At 47.3% G+C, this 11,344-nt stretch overlaps 1 protein-coding gene across 2 annotated transcripts; it reads left to right on the forward strand.

The window, feature by feature from the left end:
• The first annotated feature begins 768 nt into the window (after positions 1-768).
• ALKBH6 (alkB homolog 6, nucleotide demethylase) lies at positions 769-7,482 on the forward strand. 2 transcript variants are annotated; one of them, XM_087940215.1, is made up of 7 exons: positions 769-831; positions 1,307-1,447; positions 1,960-2,028; positions 2,184-2,244; positions 4,031-4,182; positions 4,856-4,972; positions 6,080-7,482. In XM_087940215.1, the coding sequence occupies exons 2-7, from the start codon at positions 1,385-1,387 to the stop codon at positions 6,350-6,352; spliced, it is 735 nt and encodes a 244-aa protein (XP_087796341.1). In that variant the 5' UTR covers positions 769-831; positions 1,307-1,384; the 3' UTR covers positions 6,353-7,482. The 2 variants fall into 2 exon arrangements, with proteins under 2 accessions (XP_087796341.1, XP_026571108.2); XM_026715323.2 differs by having other exon boundaries at positions 794-1,027.
• The last annotated feature ends 3,862 nt before the right edge of the window (positions 7,483-11,344 follow it).

Below are 11,344 nucleotides of genomic sequence, written 5' to 3' on the forward strand. Positions count from 1 at the left end.
GACAGGGGTCTCAGCCTTGGAAACTTTTAAGCATGGAGGACTTCAACTCCCAGAATTCCCCAGCCAGTTTGTTGGGGGTTGAAGTCCACAAGTCTTAAAGTTGAATTCTGGGTGTTGAAGTTCGTTAGGTTTAAAGTTGCCAAGGTTAGGTCGTAAAACCGGTTCAGGAATTTTGCAGGTAAAAATGCCCAGCTTAGAACAACCACATAAGTGTATAAAGAATGTAAGATGTTGGATATGTCTGGTGTAATGAAAAGGACTAGGGGTGACGTGATGGCAGTCTTCCAGTATCTTCAGATATCCAATGTCGGGGTGTGTCTGTTAAATTAGTGGAACAACTTGGCTCCAGAAACTGTGGGAGTTTCATCACTGGAGGTTTTCAAGAGGAGACTGGACAGCCCTTGGTCTAAAATGGTGTAGGGTCTCCCACTTGGGCCGGGGGTTGGACTAGATGACCTGCAAGGTCCCTTCCAACTCTGTATTGAGGAGTTCAGCTCTGAGAAATCCCCAGCCAAGGGGGGTAGGGGGGGCACTTGCTAAGAATTCTGGGAGTTGTGGAAGTCTGCATATCAACAGGTTCCAGAGAGGTTAACTGAAGAGCAGATCAAAAGCTCTGCTGTGCAAGCATTAAAAGTTAAAAGAAAGAGTCAAAATGGCCTACAAACGCTTCCTCCCACTTCAGACTTCAACTCCCAGAATGCTGAGCGAGCCGGGCTTTTTTCATTCTGAATACGGATTGGTTCTTTCCACCGCAGAAAGGCGGGCTCAGGAGAGCTCGGTTTTGATTGGGCGAGGTGGCTGCCGCTCCGTGAGCTACCCGGAAGGGAGCCGGTGGGAATCAGCTTATAAGTGACTCCTGGGACGGAGAGGGGCTCAGCCTCCTGGGGGGAGGAAGGGGGGCGGGGGTCTCCTGAAGCCCCTCCTTCTGCCTGCAAATCTAACCCTAACCCCACTTTTAAAGGCCCCTTGGAGCTGCATGGCAGACAGAAATTCAGCCGATGCTGTCTAAGCAGGGGCTTTTTTGCAGGTTTTTATTTATTCATTAAATGGTTATTAATGTTTGATAAATTGCATTCATTAAATCTTTTGCATGGTTGCTTCAAATAGAAACAAGCATGGAATCCTAGGGATGAAAGGGAACTTGGAGGTCTTCTAGTCCACCCCCCTGCCAAGGCAGGAGCCAGAATGAATTTTTCCTTGCAAAATGTTTTTTTTGAGGGTGGGGGGGAGCGAGAGAGCCAGAGCTGAGGCAAGATTGTAATGAGTCCCTCTTCTCACCTCACCCCACCCCGTTGTGTTTCCCCAGGTGAGAAGAGGAAGGTCACCTGTCCTGGCCAGGTGAGGCAGCCTCGCCTAGACAGAGAAGAAACCCAGGAAGCTCTGGATGGCCGACCCTTGCTCCGAAAAGCCGAAGGTGTGGGCGATGGAGACCTTTCGGGTAGCCCAGGTACTTTCTCAGGGAAGGTGGGGGGTTTGGTGTCGGCTGAGGGTGTCAGCTGTGGACTGGATGAAGGTGGGATTTATTTATTTATTTATTTACTTATTCATATCCCGTCTGTGTTGTTGTTTTTTACAAATAAGGCAGCAAATGTACCTAATACACCCTGCTCCTCTTTTCCCTCTACCCAAAATAAACCTGTCAGGTGGGCTGGACTGTTTCAAAGTCACCCAGCCGGCTTTCATGCCTTAGAAAGAACTAGAACTCACCATGTCCTGGTGTTTGGCCCAAAGTCAGCCAGCCAGCCGACTTTTATGTCTAAGGCAGGACTAGAACTCACCATCTCCTTGTTTCTAGTCTAGTGAATTGCCAGGGCTCCTGCCTCATGGTAAGACCTCCTCACAGGGAGGTTGTATCCTACGACCCTAGTTTTAGCAACCCACCCACCTAGCCAAGCAGGGAGGGCCTGTGAGGGATCCCATTGGTTAAGAATTAATTCCTGATCTTTTTTCTATTTACAGTCTCCCCCAACGGCCTATTATATTCCAGACTTCATCAGCGAGGAAGAAGAGCATTACCTTTGGCAGCAAGTACGGGCAGATGTTGGGACCTTCCAGCGGTGCAAAGGAGAACCTTCGGAGGGGGATACCCTTCGCGTGATGCTTTGGGAGGGAGCCGCCGAAGCTGCGTTCCTTCTCAAGCCAGCAGCCCAGAAATGAATCTCTTTTCTCTTTCCAATTTCCAGGTTTATAATGCACCCAAGCCCAAGTGGACACAGCTGTCCGGCAGGAGACTGCAAAACTGGGGTAAATTGTGGCAATAAAAGAGAATTTGCATAGCTCAGGGGAGATTTGAGGGGTCCTTCGCGCTCTCTGTGCTGGGTCGTTTCCTTGCAGACATTTCATGACCCAACTGGGGAACGACATCAGTGCTAGAAGGAGGGAGGTTTGGGGGGAGGAGGAGGAGGAGATCTGCAGGGTCCTTGGTGCTCTCTTGCAGGTGTTTCATGACCCAACTAAGTAGCATCATCAGTCTTGGGCTTACGACTGAGAGCAGAATTTCCCATGTTAAGCAAAAGGGCCAGTTAACACGAGTGCCTAAGTGAATCATTCGGTCATTAAGCGAATCAGGCTTCCTCCCTTGACTTTCCTTTCTGGAAAATGGCTGAAAAGGTTTCAAATGGTGGTCATATTACAACCGTCATAAATACCTGTGGGTTACCAAGCACCTGAACTTTGATCCCATGCTTATAAGTGGAAGGACTGGTTGCCAGTCACTTTTTTCGATAGTACCCTGTCTTTATATATATATATATATATATATATATATATATATATATATATATGTATGTATGTATGTATGTATGTATGTATGTATGTATGTATGTATATGTATATGTATATGTATATGTATATGTATATGTATATTTGGCCACCAAAAAAGGCACCAGGTCTTATTTTCAGGGGATGTTCTTCCCTGACTAACTTCACTTCTGTGTGTCACCCCAGGACACTTTTTCGCTGTCAGAGACCTTCAAGAACTCCTTCTGAGGCTGGCAAGGCTTTCCTGAAAGCCTCTGCAGCCTTCAGGATCGATCCAGAGCTTTCTTATCAGCTCCAGAAGCCTTCAGGAAGGCCTGGCCAGCCTTGCTGGCTGCAGAAGAAATGGGCCGGCTAGGCAGGTGTCGGGGTGTTCGAGGCCTGGCTACAACTGTCCAAAGGGAAGTAGTAGGGCAGCTCCACCACCCCCCCAGCTTAATTTTTACCCATCCACTCTGGAGTGGGCAGGATCTTAATTAGGGCTTATTTTGGGGGTAGGGCTTATATTTGGCACATGTGTAAAAATCAAGCTAGGGCTTAGTTTCAGGATAGGTCGTAGGTAGGTGATACCCAAGTCTGTTTTTATATGATAAATAATCTTTTATTTCGTGCCCAGGATATACAAAAAGGGCTGATACAAGCACATCCTGTTCAAAACCGGAAGTTTTAATTAGACCCTGACCGATGAGGGGGCTCCAGGTCTCTTTTCCTTCCACTGCCTTTTCCTGTGTTTGTCCCTGCTGAGATTTCTCTCTTTTACAAATTGGTTTCTCTGGGAAATCCTCTTTCGGGTGCTCTCAGGTCCTTTAAGGACGTCTGAGGGAATAGTTTATTTCTTTATTTATTACATTTTTTGGCTGCCCATCTTACCCACAGGGCAACTCTGGGTTGCTTACAATATGGGAAGATAAAATAATATAAATGTAGTATCACAAAAATAATAAAGATATAGTTAGCTCAGTGTTTTTTCAGCCTCGGTAAGTTTAAGGCGTGTGGACTTCAATTCCCAGAATTCCCCAGCCAGCATTCTGGGAGTTGAAGTCCACACGTCTTTCTTCTCCAATGTGCTAGGACTACAGCACCCAGAATTCCATTTGGGCCCAGGCTCGCTTGGAATTCTGGGCAATTGAGCTCCTTTCTCTTTGGAATGTACCATTTGCTGGGGGTGGGTGGAGGGAATTGGTCTGGTCCATTCTATCTCCTGTCAAAATCACTGTCCTGTTGGTGCCAAGAGTGTTCAGCATTGTCTTTGTGTGTCGCCCCCACCCTGCAGGAGGGCTGCCCCACCCGAAGGGCATGGTGGCAGAGAAATTGCCCCCCTGGCTGCAGCGTTACGTGGATCGGGTGTCTTCCCTTGGGGTTTTTGGAGGAAAGCCAGCCAATCACGTCTTGGTGAACGAATACCAACCCGGCCAGGGCATCATGGTAACCATTTCTTCTCCCTCTTCTCTTTTTATTTTAGGGTGGGGTGGGGGGTGTCCTTTACTAACTCTCGGTTTGCTTCAATAGTGGTATTCAGCCGGTTTGCACCGGTTCACCCGACCCGGTAGCAAGGATTTGGCATGGGTTGCAGAACGGGTAGTAACTTCTGACTGGCCACGCCCTTGACCCTCCCCGCCCAGTCAGTCCTTATCACCCATGCCCGACTTTGCGGACTACGTTCTTCCCTGAGCAGTCACTCTTTTTTTCTTTTCTTTTTTTTTCCCTCCCGACAATCAGCTGTTCCTACGATCCCCTTGCTTATTTACTGCTTCGCCCAGAAGGCTTCCCTGCGGCCTAGGAAGGCAGAAAATGGAGGGGGGGCAGTGTGGGGTGCAAAAATGCCTCCCCCAGGAGGCTTTCCTGAGGCCCAGAAGGCCCCCAAAATGGAGCATGGGCTCCGTCTTGTGCCTTCCTGGGCCCCAGGAAGCCTTCTGGGAGCAAAAATGCCCCCCTAGGAAGCTTTGGTCCAGAAGGGCCAAAAAACGGGGGGTGGGGGTGGGGGGGTTGCTGCAAAAAAAAAAAAAGCCATGCCCCGCCCAGTCACATGGCCACCTAGCCATGTCCAGAGAACCGGTCATAAAAAAAACGTTGAATCTTACCACTGGTTTGCTTGCAGCCACACGAAGACGGACCGCTGTATTATCCCACCGTTACCACCATCAATCTGGGATCCCACACACTCCTAGACTTCTATCATCCCGTCACCGGAGAGGCATCTCCCCAAAGCCAAGAGGTGAGGTCAAAACACAAAACTAAAACCATGCTGCAACTTTACAGTTAATCCTCCACGTACGACCCCAGTGGAATCCCAAATTTCCACCGCTAAGCGAGAGTTGAGTTTTGCTCCATTTTACGATTTTTCATGCCATGCCAGGTCAAGTGAATCCTCGCAGTTGTTCAGTTCGTCACATGGTTGAATCCGGCTTCCCCGTTGATTTGGCTTGTCAGAAGGTAGCAAAAGAGGTTCGCGTGGCCCTGGGACTCTGTGACCGCCATAAATGTGATTTCAGTTGCCCAGCGCCTGAATTTTGATTTTGTGACCGTGAGGATGTTGTAATGGTCATAAGTGTGAAAACTGGTCATAAGTCACTTTTTTCAGTGCTGAAGAGAAAAGAGAAAAGTAGAGAACAGAATATAGTAAAACAAAATATAGAATAGAATTATCATAGAATATTATAGATTACAAAATAAAAGAGAAGAGGATAATAATAATAGAATAAATAGAATAGAATATAGAGAACATAGAATAGAATAAAATAATATAGAAGATAATATAATAATATAGATTAGAAAATGGAAGAGAAGAGAATAATACAATAATATAGAATAGAATATAGAGAACATAGAATAGATTACAATAATAGAATAATAGAGAAGAGAATAATAATAGAATAATATATAGAGGAGTAGAATAGAATAATAATAGAATAATATAGAGAAGAGAATAATAATAGAATAACATAGAGAAGAGAATAATAATAATAGAATAATAGAGAATAGAATAATAGTAGAATAATAGAGAATAGAATAATAATAGAATAATATAGAGTAGAATATAGAGAATAAGAAATAGAATAGAAATTCTTCATTGTCCAAGTGGACACACAAGGAAAAGTCCCTAAATGAAGGCTTGTAAACTGAGCACTGCCCTCAGCAGCCCCTACTCTAGAGCAGACTTCCTCCCCCACTCGGTTTGGAGACGGGTGGCCTTCCTGGGTGCATGGAACCGGCTGGCGTTCATTGAACGTGGCCTTGCTGAGGCGAGAATCCGGCTCTGGGCATCTGGCCTCGCAAAGGATCTTTTTTCCATTCCCGCTGCCTGAGCTTTCTCCCTCTGCAGAATTCATCCCCGCCGACCCAGGAGGAGCGCCACGCCTTCTCCCTCCTCCTGAAGCCCCGCAGCCTCCTGGTCTTGCAGGACGATCTGTACGTGCGCTACCTTCATGGCATCCGCCCTGTCACAACGGACACCGTGACGCAGAAAGTGGCCAACGCTGGCCTGTGTGGCTGCGAGTTTGGGGACACGTTGCCACGTCAGACACGGGTGTCCCTCACCATCCGCCACGTCCCCAAAGTGCTGAAAACATCCATTATCCTCGGGCGGAGGAAGTGACCGGCATTTTGCATGGCAGGGGTGGCGCCCCCCCCCTCCCCCCAGGAGGAGGTGAGAAAGGAAGAGCTGCGAGGTCCCCTCCTCACAATCACCAGCGTTGGGTCTGTGTGTGTAACTGTGCAACTTCAAACGGACGTCGGCATGCTTGGCCCCCCAAAAAATTGCTATTTTTTTTCCCTCCCCGGCATGCTAAAACTATGCAAATAAACTCCCAAGAATTGTAAACAAGTTTATTCGGCACTTCCTAATTAGGTCAAGGATGAAACGGTTTCAAACAAGCCAGCCACTTTGCCCTCCGGCCAATGTTCAAACACTTTCAGAGATCAAGGTTCTCCAGATGTTCTGAGAAAATTATGTTTATTATGTCAGGAAGGAGGACCAGTTGCTTATAAAAAAACAGTTTTTAAGAAAAGGAAGCGAGAAGGATTTTCTCAAACTGCGCGGAGGCCAATCGGGACTCGTCTTTTCCTGCCACGTGATGGACAAAGTTTATTTTATTGTATTTATTATATTTCTACACTGTCCCCCTCACCTGAGTTGTGTGATGCTCCCGTTAGCCATCCGTCCATGTGACTAGCGGAGAAGGATAATGGGATCTGTAGTTCCAGTAACACAGAGAGGGGATCATTCTTTCCACCAAGCTTTTTAGGCACTTTGATTTTTTGGGGTTCGCCATCTTTTGGGTAGAATAATAATAGGCGATAAATTGAAGAAAGAAAAAATACAGTCACACATTTGGCCTGTTTTGATGCTCTGCAAACATGAATATCTTTAATTGCACCTGCCTGACATGGCTGCCCACCTGAGAGTCCCATTTCTCCCCTCCCGGATTTGAGATTTTGCAAAAACAAAGGCAAACATTTTACTCCCTGGTCGGCTTCCTTGTTTGGTTTAGCGTAATTGTGATGATTTTTGTCTGCTTTTTTGGACTCTGGAGCCCGGCGGTGGTGGCTGTTTGGGGCCAAAGGTTGGATCCCTGTGGGGCAGACTGAGATACCGCCGAGTTCAATCTTGATAAAGCCTTTCTGACGTTTACACCCTTCTAGGTTATCAGGTTTCTGAATTGTACTTTCTGAAACTCTGGTTGTGACTTTCTTTTCAGCGCAAAGAAATAAAGCCTATTTCGGGAAGTGTTGAGTTTGCAGTTAAATAGGCTCCAGGTTACCATTTTTTTTCAACCTGAGCCTCTTTAAGAGGAGTGGACTCCAACTCCCAGAATCCCTCAACCAGCAGGTTTAGAAACAAGAGGACCGGTTTCCTATGCCTGTCACTCAAAGGGCCGGGTCAATTGCAAACCGTTGTCCCCCCAGGGTTGGGAGGGACCTCAGAGGTCTTCTACTCTAACCCCCTGCCCAAACCAGGAGATCTTATTCCAGCCCAGACAAATGCTTGTCCAAGGAAGCCAAGTGGATTTGCAATGTGGGAACATGGGGTTTTGCAGTGAAGAATTGGGCTGGGGAATTCTGGGAGTTGAAGTCCACGCGTCTTAAAAATTGCCAAGCTTGGACACACCTCTGTGTTAAAGGGTCTGGAGGCCAAAGCATGTGACGAACGACTGAAGGGGTTAAGTCTTTTCTAACAAAGAGAAGGATCAGGGGGTGACCTAATCATTGTCTTCTGATAATTGAGAGGTTATAAGAGAGAAGAGGGGGCGGGGTCAACCTATTTATTATGGATTTATTTTCCAAAGCACCCGACGGCTGGACAAGAAATAGTGGGCAGAAACTCATTAAAAAGAGAGCCAACCTAGAATTAAGGAGAAATTTACTGAGAGTGAGACCAATTTACCCGTGGAACAACCTGCCACTAGAAGTGTTGGGTGCTTCATCACTGGAGGCTTTTAAGAAGAGTTTGGACAGCCATTTGTCTGGAATGATAATAAGATCTGCCTTGAGAAGCGGGGTTAGACTAGAAGACCTCTAAGGTCCTTTCCAACTGTGTAATTTTCCAAGGCAGGAAAAGAAGCAACCGATGGAAATTAAACAAGGGGAGAAGCAACCTGGAATTAAGGGGAGATGCCTGACAATTGATAGTGGAGTGGCTTAACTCCAGAAGTTGTGGAGGACAGCGTAGAGTAAGAGTCTGCTAGCTGACCTCTTCCAGAAGTAGCAACCTATGTTCTGTGCTCTTTAAGTTCAATGAACGTCCCTTCCCTGGGTGGGGCACTCACCTGTCCAGCCCCACCGGGCGGCTGAGATGAGGCCCCTGGCTTGGAAAAACGGCAGGTGGCATCTGTGCCTTTGGCACGGCGCCCTGCCGGAGAAGCAGCTGCCACCCAGAGCTGCAAATGGGTTGGGCCAAGTCCTTTTGCCCCGAGAGAATCGAGTTACCTGCCAACCCTCCCTGCTTGCCTTCCTGGCTCAGGTGAGCTGGAGAACCACCGCGCTCTGCTTGAAGAGCAGAAGAAGCAAACCTGGGCAGGTGGACTTCTCCCCCCCCTCCCGCCAAGCCTGCGCTGGGCGTTTGCACACCTGTTTTCCGTCACGTTGGCCGAGGAGGAAGAGGATGGCGCTTGCTGTCTCGGCCCTTGTTTGTCACCTGTTTAATGATTGACAGGCGGGGGAAATGCAGCAGCTCAGGGCGAGGATCCCGGCTTCTGGACGACAGGTAGATGCAGGCTTCCTCTTTCGGGCACAGGGGAGGGGAGGGGGAATTGCTGGGCTGCCTGAAGTTGGGGTGCCCTCTGAGCCTTGGATGAGGGCGTCGGGAGGCCAGCAACCTGTGCCAGCCCTTTTCAAACCACGCAGGTTCTTTTGGCCGTGGGAGTGAGTGTGCAAAAGTTGTGGGATTGAAAATTGAGCACTGTGGAAATTCAACCAGCTTGTCTGGAGGATCCGTGCAAGGCGGGGCTGCAGGTTGAAGTGACAGGTGATTGATGGACACGTTAAGAGGGACTGGGATTTTTTCTCCCTCTCTCTGTCACGCACGCACGCACACACACAAGCACGTACTGAAAAGGTGATAACAGCAATAAAAATAAGTATTTTTCTTTGAAGGCTGGTGGGTCGCAGGCAGTGGTGGCATTCGACCAGTTCTGCCCGGTTCTGGAGAACCGGTAGCGGCGATGAGCAGTGGAGACCGAACCGGTTCTCTTCGCTGCTCTGTGGTTGGCTCACCTGCCCGCCTGGGCTCCCATACTCACTTTTATGGCCAGAATTCAAAGCGCAGCTGCTTAGCGTGGCACAGGACAGCGCTGCGCGGCAGCTGCTGCAGCGACCACCATCCTGCAGGCTTGCAGGAGGCAAGTAAGAACGCTTCTGAGCCTGCGCAAAGTACGTGTTTGGTGCATGCGTGCACGCAAAGGGGGTGCATGCGCGCAAAGCGCAGCCACCGAGCCACGCCCACCGAACTGGTGGCAACTTTATTTGAATACCATCACCGGTCGCAGGGCTCAGGACTTGGAAAGGGCAGAGCTGTATGAAAGGTAGGCTTTTAGCAAGGATGGTCGCGTTATTCAGGGGTGTCCGGTTCTTTCAGGGACTTGGGGGGGAAAATGCCCCAGTGGAAAATGGGCGGGTTGCTCAGGGATAGATAGGCAAGGTGCGCTCTGTGCATGCTCAGAGGCTGCTGGGGGATGCAGTAATAGACATTAAAGAAAGGAAGATTCCAGTGGGAAGTTAAGGAGAATTTCCTAATTATGAAAGCAGTTAGATAAATTGGGGTAAGGCCTTCCTTTCTTCTTTTCCATCTTCCTTTTCATTTCCTTCCTTCTTCCCTCCCTCCCTCCATTCTCTCTATATTCCTTCCTTTGCTTCTTTCTTTCTTTCTTTCTTTCTTTCTTTCTTTCTTTCTTTCTTTCTTTCTTTCTTTCTTTCTTTCCCTTTCTCCCTCCTTTCTCTTTCCTAATAACAACAACATCAACAACAACACAACAACACAACAACAACATCATCATCAACAACAACAACAACAATACTACTACTAATAATAATAATCTTTAGTGAGATTCACAGCCTTTGGGGCTGGTTGGTAGCTCAACAGCTTGAGTCCTAACCAGGAACTGTTCAGGTAGTGTCGGACGATATAAGCTGTTCCAAGTAGAGTGGGTTTTTTTGTAGAATCAGGGTATTCAAGTCTAATAAATTCAGAATTTCCAAATAGCAAGGCAGCCCTTTAGGTTTTGCTCCAAGGGCTTCAGTTACAATTGGGATAACACACGATTTATTTTTCCAAAGTTGCTCAACTTCAGTTTGTAAGTCCCAGTACTTTGTGATTTTTTGTTGCTGCGCGTCTTCAATTTGTGCATCACCAGGCATTGCAACGTCAATGAACCAAACCTTTTTCTTTTCAACTATTGTTATGTCAAGTGGCTTGTGGGCCAAGTGCCTTGTCCATCTGAATTCTGAAGTCCCACAAGATCTTGGCTTTTTCATTCTCCAGAACCTTCTCAGTTTGATGTTCCCAGGAGTTGTTATTATACTCCAGCTTAAACTTTTGGCACGGTTTCCAGTGAATGATTTTAGCAACTCAGTTATTATTGTTATTATTATTTTCACAACAACAGCAGTGGGAGGGAGAGGGAAAAGTAAGGGGAAAAATAATAAAAGGTTTGCAAAAATGTGGGGCTGTTTTTCATGTGTAAACAAAAAGCATCCATACAGGGAACAAACCCAGAATATAAAATTAAAAACTGAAGGAGTCAGAAAGAAAACAAAAAATGTTGCACACACCTTTTTGAGGGACGCAACTGTTCTCCCCTGGAGCCAGATGAGCTGCTCAGCACGTGCCTGATGTGCTTTGTTAGATAAAAGCAGGCTGTGCACACCCATGTTGTGACTGGCGTTATTTATTCGTTCAGCGCCATGCGCCTTCGAGGCCGTGCAGCACTAAAAGTAGATTTGCATGCCATAAAGCAGATCCCATGCAATAAAAACAGGTATCCTGGCATCTCTTAATTGCAAAGTGAATAATCAGGTCTTTAAGCAGGGATCAAAACTTTTGCAAAGTTGGTGCGGGATTCGTTTGGCAGGCAAAATGCTAAAAATCGATATC

This window comes from Pseudonaja textilis, chromosome 10 (assembly GCF_049901715.1).
Source record: "Pseudonaja textilis isolate UNSWEBS1 chromosome 10, rPseTex1.2, whole genome shotgun sequence".
Lineage (NCBI taxonomy): Eukaryota > Metazoa > Chordata > Lepidosauria > Squamata > Elapidae > Pseudonaja > Pseudonaja textilis.